The 15,743-nt window shown below is 41.3% G+C and overlaps 1 protein-coding gene across 1 annotated transcript in view; it reads right to left on the bottom strand.

Moving 5' to 3' along the window:
- Window positions 1–1,842: 1,842 nt before the first annotated feature.
- TPCN2 (two pore segment channel 2) overlaps window positions 1,843–15,743 on the bottom strand; it is a 51,239-nt gene continuing 37,338 nt past the window's right edge. Inside the window, exons 19-25 of the mRNA XM_019551433.1 lie at window positions 14,768–14,839; window positions 10,798–10,871; window positions 10,155–10,245; window positions 9,977–10,059; window positions 9,075–9,156; window positions 4,552–4,637; window positions 1,843–3,881 (exon numbers count right to left, since the gene is read on the bottom strand). Of these exons, the coding sequence (XP_019406978.1) occupies window positions 3,803–3,881; window positions 4,552–4,637; window positions 9,075–9,156; window positions 9,977–10,059; window positions 10,155–10,245; window positions 10,798–10,871; window positions 14,768–14,839 (567 nt within the window). The 3' untranslated portion in view covers window positions 1,843–3,802. The remainder of the gene's footprint in view (window positions 3,882–4,551; window positions 4,638–9,074; window positions 9,157–9,976; window positions 10,060–10,154; window positions 10,246–10,797; window positions 10,872–14,767; window positions 14,840–15,743) is intronic.

Below are 15,743 nucleotides of genomic sequence, written 5' to 3'. Positions count from 1 at the left end.
GCTTTCTGGACATCACACAGGTGCATCTCGGTGAGTGAGGAAACCCAAGCTGGTGTTCTGGGGTACTTGCAGAGCACAGACAACTCCAGACTAAATAGCACCATCATGGCCACAATTCATCTGTTTGTTTGGCCTTTTTGCCATCATAATTTAAAAACAAATAAACAAATGAAGTGCCATAACCTACAGGCCACTATCTTTTCTTAAGTACAGGGGCTCTCTCCATTGCACCTCTTCAGCAATCTTCCATTGTGCATGGAATACTTAAAAAGCTGAACTGGGGCCAAAGAAGAGATGGGTGCAGGCATGAGCCTGAGCCTCTCTCCCCTCATCCCCTGCACTTATGGACAGTGAGCATTTTACATGAAACAGTCACACCCTGGTGGTTAGGACACACTCCAGAAAGGTAGATATGCCAGCAGAGGAGAGAATTACACTCTGAGATCCCATTTCCTGAATGAGTTCCCCAGCCACTAAAGTGAAGCTGGCATGATCACCTCCAGCAGTATTTTGAAGGAAAGGAATAGCCCCCTCTGCACCATGTATGGAACCTAAAAGGGCAGAGGTAGCCTACTCCACTGAGACCCCTCAGGCAACACAGCTGGAGTAGTACCTAAGCCTAAAGTAGTAATGAGACTGAAGGCAAACTGTACTGTCAGTACTGTCAATGTTCTGGCATGTCTAGAAGCCAAATTTTAGATGCTCAGGGAATTTTAGTGTTGATAGATGCTTGCTTACAAGGCAAGTAGTGGCTAAGCAGACATTTTAAGATACCTGAACTAGTTATCTTGTCCAAAATTTACCGTCCAAGTCCTACTTTAAACTACCAGAAAGTCTTTTTTGCCTTCAAGTCACACATTCAGAGAAGCATGTTTTCAGCACATGATAGAAGCAGCTCAGCACTCAACTATGAAGCACTTCAACCCATAGAGCACATAAAAGAGACACCATGTTCATTGAGTAAGCCTCAGTTTTACTTGATTTTCTATACACTCTTATTTCCATGTTTGTGCATTTTACGCCTAATACGTACATCACATGGCCAGTTACAATGTGTATTGGACACCACATTTTTGCATGTCGTTCTAGATTACATTTGCAGTCAACTCTATGAACAATAAATATAGAAAATTAAAAATGGATTGTTCCCTTTGAAAAAGCTCTCTCCACATTTGCCCAGATGGAAGGTTTTTTCTTTACAAAAATGCCACACCAACTCTCACTACTTTGGTAAACAGTGGAACACACTGGCCAAATAAAAGTTGTAGAGCCAAAAGAGAAAGACCAGAAGTAGCAGCACCACTTGCCATGGTGAATGTATATAATTTACTAAGGATCTAATATGCAGAAACAATTAAGGGAAAAGAAAGGAACTACTTTAAGGAATTGATGAACTCCAACCAGAAGCATTTCAGCTAATTTCTTACTGATGTGATCCATTCACTTGTGGAACATATTAAAATGTGCTTGCCATCGAAGTGCTTGCCATCACTTGCCATCGAAGTGATAAGAACCATATTGTGCAAGTTGTAAAACTGCAATGAAAAGAGGGACTAGAACATAGATTAGTAAGACTGTGTCGACATCTAACAGATGATTTTCTCCAACATCCATGACATAAACGTGTAACCAGTACTGGGAAAATACCTGGTACAAAGAGGACATTACACATTAATTTGGAGAATGGAAACATGGAGAGAAGGGAGGCCAAGAATGTAAAAACAGAAGACATTTTCTGAAAACGTAGAGAATGAGGTAGCTGGGCTAAATGAACACAAGTGAGTGCAGGTAGAAATGGCATGACACGTGAAAGTGCACAGTAAATAGCCATTGTCTGAATGAGTTAAAGTTCAAGTCATATTTGATCAACGTGTTATGTAGTATCTTCAAGGCATACACAGCGGGTAAAACAAAAAACAAAAAAAAATAAAGACCCCAAAACCTCAAAGCAACTTCTAGCCAGCGCTAGAAAGCTGAAAGTGCAGAAATGTGCTATCAAGCTCTATGCTTTACTGAGCCTAGTAAATGTCTACTTTAGCTGCCAGAACAAGAAAGAAAATGTGGAAGAAAGACAGACTACAGAGGAAAAGGGAATAACTGGCAAAGGAGAAAAAGGATGGCCACTAAGGGGCTATTTAAAATCCTTTGTGGACTAAATAAATTAGAGAAATTAAAAATCAAAACAATTTACAGTATCCAGTCACCTCATCCAAGCCCTTGCCAATGCAGGATTAATCCCAGTATCTGTTTTAACCATACATTTCTCAACAAATAGGAGTTCTATCACCACACAGAACTGGTAAATAATATACAGGATCAATCCCACATGCTTTAGTTTGCCTAAGGCAATTTTTTGGTTATAGGCCTGGAAGATCCAAGATGAAATACCCCATTAGGAGCAATAAGTGCAACCACTACTTAAAAATAATTCTGGAATTTATATTTGTTATATCAAATTATTAAGTGCATAACCAAAGTTAGTGGTATACCACAAGCCATCAGCAAACATGTATAATCTTGCACAATGCTAAGCATCCTCAAAAACCCATGGACTTCAGAGAGAATGGAAGGTGCCAGGCACCTTTCTGCATTGGCCCCAGCCAACTATGGAGAAAGAAGGAGAAACGGTGGCCAAAGTGATATTGGTGCCACATACTGGCCTAAATTCACTTTCCATCATGAATAATCAATTCCTTGTAAACAATTCCAGTTCAAGGTAGAGCCTCAAAGCAATTTTCATTGACCTCCTATTTCTAATCCACTCAGGACAGATATACATGCTATATGTAGCACAACGTTTTGACTAATGTTGTTGCACAGGTAAACACACTCTGGCTCAGTCTCAGCATAGAGGCCAAAGCTTCTGCTGGTATTTATAATAGGAGTCCAGAAAAGAAGACCTTTGGAATGCAAAAAGGAGGAGCTCAATTTCCAACTAAGGCAAGGTGACTTACTCCGAAATGGAGTTTAAACTTTACCAGGTTGAAAACACAAGAAAGCGATCATTCCAAAGTTATCCTGACCTTACCTATCTTATCAATAGGATACAGTCAACATGGACAAAATGCAAACAGTGGACCATGAAAAAGGATAGTGTGAAGTAGACCATTTCCATTGTTTCCAAGCTAAGCTTCATATGATTGTGTTCAAAAGTGGTTAACTCACAAAGGAAATTTAGTAAATAACATAATGCTGGCATATTTCAATAAAAATAGTGTTTCAACTTCCCTTATTACAAAATGGCTAAGAATTGAGAGGAAGACCCTGCCCAATTCATTCATAAATTTCAAGGCACTGTCCTTGGCACATGCCAGATGCCAGAATAGGCAATTCCATTACATATGGTGCAAAAAAGCAGCAAGCATAGTGGTTACAAATTTTGCATTTTTAAAGTGCACAGTCGTTTTAACATTCTCCTTCTTTAAAAAAGAAAAAAAATTTTGTTCAGTATCTCCCGATCCCGACAGTTTATAAAAATAACAGCCGCATAGTCCCATAAAACGTCAATTTAAAATCAACTCAAATTAGCAAAATGTAAGTATTTAAAAAAAAAAAAATAGAAAAAAAGACACAAGCCTCTAATAAGAAGGGGGAAAAAAAAGAAGAGAGAAACAGTCTCCCTGCCGAGTGGTATTAAAAGGTAAAAAACAAATACCAACCAAAACATTAAACACTGTCCCATAAGCCTTTCAGATAATACTTCACTAGAGAAAATCCATTCAGTTTCTCTTCAGTGACAGTCCTCTAGCTGATCACCTCATCAAAAGAACAGTCTGTGCAAGTTGGTCCTCCCACCAATCTGTCATCTACATAATTGCAGATGTGGATGCTGGTACAGTTTTTCCATCAGCTCTTCCTCTGTAGGTTCTTCCAAAACATCCCTACACAAGAGAAAACTTAAGTTGTTTGGGGCAGCAAAGGGAACTTTTAAATCTTTTTTTGCAAAGCGCAGAGATGCAACACATGCTCATTTGAAGAACGAAGCAAAGAATTAAAGTTACAATAGGATGATGCTCCCTAATGATGCATCCAGTTGCAAATGACCCATCCTTCTACAGATGTCATGGAAACCAGCAGCTGTTTTCCCATAAGAAACAGGGAAGCAATTTCCTGCACACAGTACAGCATAACTGAGGTCAATAGATTTATTTTCCTTAAAGTTTCTAAAATGAGAACATTTTCCCAAAGCTGCTATTGCATATTCAATCTGCACTAGAAGTCCTACTTGTGCAAGATGATCAACTTGCCACCCACAGTTTTGTACAAAGCAAGAATATGAATTCATTTTGCCATTCCCGATCAAAGTAATCCATCTCAAGCATCTCTCCTCCCAGCATCACACAAGTAGAAGGTGCCTAAAAGTGAGGTTATGCCAGGTGAAGGGAGGCATACCTACAGTAGTTTTAGAACTGTCTCAAGCAAACACCTGAAAGATCATCACTATGTTTGAAGCACCCCTTTCACCCTGTTTGCATCTGGAGCACTGCCTTTAAAAAATAAGTTAGCATCTAGAAAGGCAGGCCCCTTGCTAATGGACCAAATACAACTCACCTGAACATTAGCTCCATGGTCACCTGGTATTCAATTTCTGAGAGAGACTGCTGCTGACAGCGACGGTCCCACTTGTGAATAAAGTTCTGGAATTTGACCAAACCAGACCGAGGGAAGTAAAAAGCAAACTTTAGTCGCATCAGAATTTTGAGGTTTATTATACCACCCACTATTCCATATGTATAAAACAAAGTCAGTTCAAAACAAGAAATGTACTTGCTGTCAAATCTTCATTACAATTTCTCAGGCAGAAATCAAATGATGGAGGCAAATGCAGAGTTCACAAGTACATAAGGGGTACTGTAACACTAGATTTACACAAATCCAAGAAAAGGCTGTTAACATGAGGAAAAAAGCCTCGTCTTGAATTCAAGCAAAAGGTGGCTGTGACTGAAGTGCTGTCCTAAGGTTGGGGTCAGAGCCACAACTGCTGCCCCATTGCCTCTTCCCCCTGCCATTCCCCCCAGGTCCCCTACTTGCAGCCCCTACCCCACTGCCTGGTCCCATTGCATCACCCCACCACTTACCCTCCAGCAGGGCTCCCTTTCTGTTCCAGCTGGAGGCATGGAGTATGTAGTTCTTCTAGCCTCAGCCAGACCAGGTAGCAGCAGCAGTGGCAGCAGCTCCAGCCAGATTCTGGCTCTGGAGCCCAGCTGAAGTTGCGGCTGCCACAACAGAGGCTGCATGGCCAGGTTGGGGCTGGAACAGCCACATGCTCTGTGCCCTGGGCTGGAGAGGGCCAAGAGCTATGCCAGAGTAGGAACTGGTAGATAAGTGGTGGTAGATTTGGGGACAGGGCAAGTAGCAGAGACATGGACACCATACAGCAGGGCACATGCTACAGTGCACAGGCACTGGCGAGGGGAGGAAGGACAGGGAGCAAGGGGCAAGAGTGAGGCTGCTAGACTCCCCCACTGCCTGCCCATCACTACTGCTTTTCCTGCTACACTAGTCGGGGGAGGGGAGGAAACAACCAATTTGAGATGACCCCTCACTCCCCAGTAACTAGATTCTATGCAGGGATGATAACAAATTTAGTATTCTACTGATAGAATCTAATTATTGGGAAGCGGGGGGGGCAGGCATCTTAAATTCAGAGTCACTTCTGCACTTTTATGACCATGTTAAATTTACATGGTGAATTTACTGTACCCTAGCTGCAACACCACATATCAAGAAGATCATGCTGCTCGAATCAGACTTTCTTCTAAATTGGAAACAGCATAGCCAGAGATATTGCATGGGAAAAAATCCACCCTGGGCAGCCACCTCTCACCGTCTCCTCCACCCCTTTTTGCCTACCACCTTGACTGCAGGCACACTAACCAGAGGGAGCAGAGGCAGGCACTCACGTGGAGGTGCAAGGCATTCTGGGAATCTAAACGGGCAATGCTTTTGCTTAGCAACGCTACTGCTAAGATACATTTTTACCTTATTTTCTCTTTTTTTGCCCTAAAGCCTATGTCCAGAGGGCTGGATTAAAAAAATACTGAATTCAACAGCAAAAAATTAGGGGTCAGTTTCCCCTCTAGCACTAGCAAACTACTGCTGCTCTATAAAACTACAATTCCTAGAGCATCTCATGCTCTCTGACACATATTCCCTGTGCCAGCAACAAGCAGAGGCAGCCAGCAATCAGGCACTTAAGACAAGTAGCCTTGAGATGAAATGCCTTCCACCCCCCCACTTTCCTTCTGGTGCCCCTTTCCCCAAGGTGGTGCCTGATGCACATGTCCCACTTATCCCCCACCTCCATTATGCTGCTAACACTGCTGTGGGCAAGCTAACTGGAGCCTTGATCAGCCATATCCAGTGTCCTATATGGACATAACTCCAGTTTCCACTTCAGCAAGCAATCCAAACAGAACATAGCAAAGCTAACAAGCATAGCAAGTATACTGTGCACACATGGTCTAAAGCAGGAATATTAAATTCACCCTATGGACCAAAAGAGGAACCCAGAGACAAAGCCCAAGGCAGACCAGCTCCAGTTCAGCCCTGTGCAGCATGTGCCAAACTTCCTTGCACACCACATGCAAGGGTGTGCAACAGAGCTGAGGGCCAGTGTCTGTACTGAGCAAGTCCAAGACCTGTAGGAAGCGCTGAAAGCTAGATGATAGGGCTCCACAGGCCATGTGCTTGAAACCCCTCATCCAGAGCAACTTTGTCAGCTGACCTAAAAAGCTGACCTGATTTAATTAAAACATCAACAAATCACTTCTGAAGGAGGTCATCATTAACATTTCTGCATGGCAGATGGGGATAAATAACTTTATTATTACACAGTAAGAAAGTGTGGTGGAGCTGCGGGGGGCACCGAGGGAAGAGGAAATCAAAGCCAGGAACCCTGGAGTCCCTTTCAACTTAAACCACTTCACAAACCTCTTCCTCAGGTTACAAATCATAGTCATAGAAACTTAGGCTTGGAAGAAACCTCAGGAGGTCATCTAGTCCAACCCCCTGCTCAAAGCAGGACCATCCCCAACTAGATAATTCCAGCCAAGACTTTGTCTAGCTGGGTCTTAAAAACCTCCAGGGATGGAGATTCACCTCCTCTCTGGGTAACCTGCTCCCGTGCTTTACTACACTCCAAGTGAAAAAGTTCTTCCTAATATCTAATCTAAAATTACCTTGCTGCAACTTGAGACTATTGCTTCTTGTTCTGTCACCTGCCACCACTGAGAACAATCTAGCTCCACCCACTATGTAACCACCCTTCAGGTAGTTGAAGGCTGCTATTAAGCCCCCGCTCAGTCTTCTTTTCTCCAGACTAAATAAACTCAGTTCCCCCAACCTGCCCTCATAAGTCATGTGCCCCAGCCCCCTAACCATTTTGCTTGAACCTCTGCTGGACCCTCGCCAATCTGTCCACATCCTTGCTGTATGGGAGGGTCCAGAACTGGACACAGTACTCCAGATGTGGCCTCACCAGGGCTGAAGAGAGGGGAATAATCATTTCCCTTGATCAGCCGGCAACACTTCTACTAATGCAGCCTGGTATGCTATTAACCTTCTTTGCAACAAGGGTCCACTGTTGGCTTACAATCAACTCAAGAAGAGTTTCCTGCTAAGCCAAACTGGCCTTCTGCCATACTTGCTAGTCTTCCTGAGCATCAGGATGATTCATTCCTTCACTCTCATTAAGGTTTCTTTAAGGTACAACCCCTTCCCCTGGACTCACTTCCCCCCCCCCCAGACTGGCATCCTAGGGGATCCTGTCCATCATTTCCCTGAGAAAGTTAAAGTCTGCTTTTCTAAAGTCCAAGCTCCTTACTCTGCAGCTCCTCAAGATCCTGAACCCAATCAACTCATGGTGACTGCTGCCCAAGCTGTTGTTCACTTCTACATTGCCCACCAATTCTTCCTAGTTTGTGAGCAGCAGATCAAGAAAAGCACAGCCCCTAGTTGGCCTCTGACATCCATATAACTTCCTCATAACGATCACTTACCTAGACTGTTTTTCCTCCTAAAGCAATCCCTCTGACGTACTTCAAAAAGTTAATATGTTACAATTGCCTTGTGTTGTCAGTGTATATCCAAGCAAAAATCAAACTAAGATCTGCAAAGGTAGACAGCTGAAACAAAAACAAAGAGCCCTCTGCCACAAAATCCCATGTCAAAGCCATAATACTAAACTGAAGCTCCAACCTTGAAGGAAAGCAGTCAGTAGATTTCTCTACAGGACTGGTTTCCAAGTTTAAGCCATCCTCCAGTGTGCCTACACATCAGGTCAGATGTGGTGCCTACCATCCAAAGTCTAATTTTGCAAATATTTAGGCTTTCAGAAAAGACACAGAAGCTAGTTGTTGGCAGGGCTGCAGATTTGTCATGGCAATATGTGTACACATTTCTTTCAGCAACACCTTTTAAAGTTATATTCTGAGGGCAACCTATCCAAAAATCAGTCCAGCTAGCCTGGCGTGGACCTGAATAAATTTACAAGAATAATATCACAGTAAGTAGAAGAACCTTGCATTGTATAAACAACTTGCAAAGCTCTCTGCAAATTGAAAATATAAGCCACACTTGATTTGGGCAGGCAATTAAGATTAAACAGATGCAACAGTGCTATGGTGAGGGCAAAGCAGGGCAGAACTCACCTACTTTCACCAAGAGTATGCTGGGGTCTCTAAGTCTTTAGACAAAACATCCAGAACCATGACAAAGAGACCCCATACAACAAATGCATACTCCAGCCTAAAACAGTTGAATTGAGCCACAGGGCATTCGTGTACATGTATATGAACAGTTTGAACCCATTTGAACCCATTTGTGTTTCATGCTAATAATTACCACTTTTCCTCCTTGGTGTTGTCCCTCAGCCTATAATAATTTAGTGTAAATTTAATTATTATCTACAGACCCAACTAACTGCTAGATCCTCCTAAATCTGAATACATCTTGGATTTATTTATCAGTAGTGACTCAACTTCCCATAAGGTCTAAACTCCACTTCCAATAGATTTACAAAAGGATCCTCATATCCTTCATGAGTGTGCAACTAAATAGAAATCTTTGCTTACCTCCAAAAGTAAGGCTACAAACAGATTGACCCAGATGACAGAAGAAATTAGCCACCAGGCTACAAAATACAGCTTTGACCAACTGGAAAACAAGAATATGAAAAAGGAGAAAAGTAAAGAGCTGTACATTAAGAAACTAATAACTCCATCTGGGGCCCAGGATGAAAAATAAATCTGAGGAAGGTAAATCATGTTTTTCACACAAAAAGGTATGTAGTGTTTTCATAAATAAAAAAAATAGTCTGCAACAAGCCAATATTAGACTTTCATCTAGTCAGCGGAGTTAAACCCTTCCTCCCAAGTTCAGGACACACATATGCAATTTTAGTGGCTGGCTTCTCAAAAAAGGGGTGAAAGCTTGGGTCTTTCAACAATAGCATGACCCCCCTAGAGTAGATCATTGCATCTAAATCAAGACAGACTGAAAGGACTTCAGACAAAAAATGCTTATCCACAGGTTCTGTGCAGAATTGACACTACAGTGATCTACCCCAATTTGTCATTTTTTGGCCCCGATGGACCCCAGGTAGTAGAGATAAGCTTTTCCGAGTCCATTGTGTAATCATTTCCATTTTGGGTCATCAACTACCAACACCATTACCAAACTGTGATTAAGTGCGATGAAAAGTTTTGTACTATATATACTGGGCACTGGACTGAAACTATCATTTTACACTTAGCTCAACAGCTTTTTGGCTTGTAACTTTCAAGTACTAGGCACTTGAACAGATTGAGGGGCAATGTCATATCATTAGGCAGGAGAGTCACCTATCCCTATGGCCAGAAGGCAGGATGTATGACATAAATTTCTGCCCATTTACTTTGAATATACATACATACTAAGAAGGACATATGATAAAACTAAATGGAAACATTCTTTGGATGTTAATATTACTACTTACGGATTTGAGTACCTTGAAAATGCATCCAGAAAGACTTGCCAATTATTTACCACCATCACATCCCAGAGAGTCACCAGTGCAGCCTAAGGAACAAAAGTTAAAACAAAGAATGAGTGGCTATAGCACTTATTTCCCATTTTTACAAAAGAAAACCTGTTTCCCCAACATCTGGACTCACAGCAAAGTCATCAAAGTTGTTTGGCCAATATTCCAACTGCTCATAGGTCCCACACTGCAGAGTGTTGTTACCAGATGTTATATTGACGACACTACAAGGAAATTACAGTGCAATTTTAATTTAGCTTCCTGCACTTTGTTCCATAGTTACTATATTTTAACCAAGTAAAGTACCTTCAAACAGGGAAAAGAAAGCACTAGGAAGAAAGAACATAGACAGGAGCTTGAAGTTTCAAATCTGAAATTTCCTGGAGTCTCAATGGAATGAGAGGAAATTAGAAGAACAACTGGCAGGAAAAATGTTTGCAGAATTTAAGAGACTACTTAGAATGGAGAGAAAGGATTTAAAAATAAGGAGGGAAAAATACAAGAGGCTCAGAAGCATGTATTCTTCCACTACAAATGAAGTGTATCTGCTATTATCATAGGAAACAAAAAAAACAAACAAGAAAGAACACCCACTTAGCGTGAGTATGAGTGATGTTGAAGCTGTGACTGTCCTGGAAATATGAAGAAATTATATTTTTAGGGTGTATGTCTTTTGTTAGACCAACCATAAGGTTGGGAGGGAGATGCACAATGCAGTTTCAAAAAAAGACATGGGGGGCCTTTGCAAATAGAGCGTGTTTAAAATAAAGCCTTACCTGATATTACCCATAGGAACAATAGCACCTTTAAACAGCACTATTCCAATTAGAGCAAATGCATAGTAAACCACCTAGAAACCAATACACATTACAGTTAGTCAAAAACTAAAAACAAGATAATCAGACTTATTATAATAAGATAACCTCCTCCAAAATCATTCAACATTAACAAGAGAGAGATTGTCAATTTAAAATGCATGTCTGTATCAAAAAGTTAGGAAAAACTGTTTAAAACAATGTAATAGGTTATTAAAAGAGAGTGAAGAGAAGGGTGACTTTTATAAGCTCACTTATTTTATACTCTGTGCTGTTTAGATTTTTTAAGAGATAGACAGATAGATATTTTCAGCTGGAAACTGTTAACATTTTCCTTTATGATCAGTTTTACTTTTCTGTTTCTCAGTATGCTGGTATGTGAACTGCAGAACACTGGAGAAGGGCTTAAAAACTGGGTAAAAATTCTACTGGAATTCTTTAAAAGTTCTGGGAAGATTTCTATTAGCCTCAGACTTTGTAGAAGCTTTTTCTTCATAAAATCTAAGTCATGATCAAATCTGAGCCTATGTTTTGTATTTAAATCAATAACATTTGTAAAAGCCCAAATATAAATAAAGATAAAATTTGTAGAAGCATGTTAAGGCAATGCCTGCACCCCTAGTTAAGCTTAATTTTATAGTCATCCTCAAGACTATGCCTGACTATAAACTTCACAGTAAGCCACTAAGTTTAACTCCAGCAACAGTCTGTACCAAGAGAAGCTCCAAGCATGGGGGCAACGCAACTGTCTCTCACCTTTTGGGCGTCCCCTTTCCATAGCATCTGTAACCCACTCACATGCTGCATGCCTTCAGGACAGGAAGTTTACCCGCAATAACACCACATTTCTAACTTTGGTCTTTCCTGAATTTCCCCAACCCCATTCTACTGCCCAGAAGAAAGAAAAACAGTCTAGACTGATTCTTAAAAGGGCCCTGCTTTGCATATTGCAAAGGAACCCTAGACATTTCGTGAGTGCAGCACTCAAGAAACAAGGAAGCAGTGCGATGTAAATATCTTTGACAAGGACTACAATAAAATACACATGGAGAAATGGGAATTGAAATGGATTGGACTGGTTGTCGATGACCTAGGTGAACACTAAAATGTGAGCATAGCCATGGTCCAAAAAAGTCACCTGGGAGATGAGTCATATTCAAAAGGATTTAGGGATCTAAACCCTTCAAGTGCTTAGGGGCTTTTGCCAATTTTAGTCCCCCCAAAAAATCAGAGGTTTGTTTTTAAAACAATCTCCACAGAGATGTCAATGCATAAAAAAAATCCTAATTCACACTAAGGAAAGCTTCACTTATTACTAGGAAGCACTGAAACAAAGCAACACAGGTGTCAGAATTAGTTTCCATTCCCATCTTTCTGTATTATTAACAAAGGGTGCCAAGAAAGAAGAATATTATCATCTGTACTACAGGCTTTTATATTGGTTAAATCAAGTGATGTTGCTGTTCCACAGCCTGCCAGCAGATGGGGTATCTGTCTTATTATTAATAAAGAACAAACATTATTCCTATATGTAAACTAAAAAGTCTAAAATACATGACAGACACAGGAGAAACTGTCCTAGCATTAATTAACATGATTTTGGTAGTATGTGGCAAATTAATACTGGGGAAAGAAGGCAATTCAAGTCAGCTGTTAAGACAAGGCCTCATCATGCTCAGAGCTCAAACTGAAATAATTTGAAATTAACAGGAGTAGAAGCTAGGCCACACCTCAAAACGTCACATCCTTAAAGCTAAGCTCCTTGGGGCAGACACTAGTTTCACAACTGGTGCTACATTGGTAGTTTTAATGCCGGGGTGCAGATAAAGAATACCAAACCATACACCTCAGCTGCAACATTTTAAATACAGACAGAGCAAAGGATTCCTCTTCAGATCTCAGGTTGTGGGTCCCAATATTAATGTTGGGAGACAAAAACATCCATTCCTAGAGCTAAGCATAGGCTAGGTCTGCACTAAGGACTTCTGCCAAGTTAGCTATTCTGGTCAGGGGTGAATTCCTTGACCGACAAAACCATACTGGCAGAAGTGTCCAGGGTAGATGGCAGCACTTTGACCAGCCTGGCTTATTTCCCCTCATACAAGGGAACATTACTGGTGCAAACAAAGCTTTGGTGGTACCGCAGAATCTGCACTAGGAATACTTCTTAAGTATGACACGTAACAACACATACTCCTTGTGCTGACAAGGCCTTTCGGCAGGCCATATCACTGGAAACTTGCAAACAGAGGAGCATTTTCAGGGAAACCACAGAGATAGGGCTTGAATGTATAACTAGATAGCTTTAGTTATCTACCTTCCCATATGTCAGAGATCAACACATTTTATTGCTGTTGTTAGATACCCTAACAGTACAGTTGCATAACAGTTTGAAATGGTGTTTTATAGCAAATTAGCAATTATTTCACCCTCAGGATTATTATTTAACATATTCAGGTCTTTTCAGTCTAAAAGACCTGCTTAATTAACATGAGCGCCCCTAAAGTATTTATGATTAAATTTCTCAGTTTTAATACAAGAAGATATTAAATTATACTGTACAATAATGGTACATATGTTAACTTAATCAAAAATTTTAAAAGCCTCCTTCAAGTAAGACTGACAATAACAGTATTGCCCAGTAACTGGGGGCATATTTTGAATGAAGATCAAGGTAAATATGTTTGTACTTTGTACTACTACTTTTCTGACCAAACTTAATACAGCAGATTCCTGAACAGGATTTGTGGGCAGTACCATAGCATAAGTTACATTTAAGACAAACTAAAAGGTTTAAAAATCAGGAAGTGGCAAAATTAAGACTTCCTGTACAGACTTCAAGCCACTTTCTGCATACGCATTATGAGTTTTTAAATGCATCTCCATCCAGTATTTTTATTTGGGAATGTGCTTCCATCCATCAGGTGTATCCTCAACAGGCTATCAAACTTCAAATCCTTATTCTGAACCATGGTGAGGAATGGTTGAAAACAGCTGAACTGTTCAACTAAAACTTTATGACAGAATAAAAAAAGACAGCATAAGGAAGGGAACTGAAAACCTCAGCTCCAGAAGTTGAAGTCGTTATAGTCAACTTTATGATCAAGTGAAAACAAAATTTTGTAAGTGGAAAGGATAAGGCAAAACTATAAGCATTGCTACTAATTCCAGCTCTAATGAACTAGCTCAGGGGCAGGCAAAATATGGCCCGCAGGCTGCATCCGGTCCACTAGGACATTCTATCCAGGGCCCCTAAGAAGTTTCAAAAATGTATATTTATCTCCTCCCAGCTACCTGTCAAGGATGACAGGAGCAGAAGGACCCAGAGGGAGCCTGCAGGAGTCAGGAGAAAGGCCAACCTGGCTCTGTCCCCCCACCCAGAAGCCAGTCTACAGCAGCTTTTCCTGCATATCTGCTCCACTACCATGTGGCCTCCAGCTGCATTGCTGGATTGTGGAAGCACGGGGCTGCACCAGTACCCCAGGGCCAGAAGCGGGAGGCAGAGAGAGAGACCAAGAGAGCACATGGTGAGCAAAGCACAGTATGCGTGCAATGAGGGAGGGAGAGGAAGAGCGTGCGTGTGTTCATAGGATAAGTCCCACAAACATCCCCCACCATACACATACAACCACACCCACTTTAGGCGGGGCTACCCATGTGGCCCTTGACAGCTTGCCAAAACTCGGTAAGCAGCCCTCCACCCACAATAATTGCCTGCCCCTGAACTAGCTGGTCAAGGCTGGGAAAGGCGTGTGCTATTAGGGGACAGGGTGAACATTAAATCACTTCAAAAAAGAGAAAAGAAATTGATCATGTTCCTTTTATAGTCATGATGTGCAGGCTGTGGGTGTATTTTTTTCCCCCACAATCAAACTTTGAAAACGTACCCCAAATCATGCTACAGAGTCAGCAGTCTTGAACTGCAACCTACCAGCAGGATCCCTGCAAATGCTCTTAAATTCTTCACCAGATCCAGCAACGTACTGACAACCAAAGCCATGAACTGAAACAAACCAAATTCTCATTAACATTTATCATGTATTTAAGTCCCAGTAACTACTGTAACCAAACTGATATAAAACATGATAGCAAGCTAAAAAAAACAAAATAGTTAAATACCTTAAACCTCGACAGCACTTTTTCATGTCAAGGATCTCATTTTGCTGTATACAATTAATGAATAAAGTCGTACCCACTCTCTAAAGTGGATGTTGAAATTACAAATGAGGAAACTGAGGAACTGACATGCCTTATTCAAAGTCAGATCATAACAGTAGATGAGCCAGGAATACAACCCACAGTTATTAACTCTTGATCTTGTATTTGAACCTGACCACGTTCCCTCAATTTCCCATTGGTACTTAACCGTGACCATGTGACTTCTGCGTAACATCAAGACATCTATGTTTTATTAAACCCAAAGTAGACTCCACAGCTGTTGTCATGCAAAGACCCTAAGGACCTCCAGTATAGGCAGCCAGAGAGAACGCACCTAATTCTGAATGGGGTTAAGTCTCTTGGAATTAACCACGCCTGCTTTCTTTCCAGGTGCAGTCTCCACTCTGATATTCACTGACAATCCTGTAGGAGCCAGACATGCAGAAAGCTAGGCTACATTGTTCCTTGGCCGACCCGTTAGTTAAGCAAACCCCTCACCACTATGCAGAGCTCCATACTCTCCAGGTGCAATTGAAGTGCTGGCTAATTTTGCTTGTGTGTTGCTTATTTGTTAGCTAGCCTCTGTTGCCCAAGACAAGACTTTCAACTGACCCACAATCTTAGACAATTAAAAGGACTTCACTTACAGCAATGCTGTGTTAGTTTTAATGATTAATTCAGGAATCACTCAAGACAGATCAGCAATATCTATCAATTCTCCACCTTGGAAGGAAAAGCCTGCAGCATCC

Source organism: Crocodylus porosus, unplaced genomic scaffold, assembly GCF_001723895.1.
Source record: "Crocodylus porosus isolate Cpor-Errol unplaced genomic scaffold, CroPor_comp1, whole genome shotgun sequence".
Taxonomy (NCBI): domain Eukaryota; kingdom Metazoa; phylum Chordata; order Crocodylia; family Crocodylidae; genus Crocodylus; species Crocodylus porosus.
The sequence above is the reverse complement of the archived record's forward strand: the minus strand, read 5'-3'. Positions and strand labels throughout refer to the sequence as shown.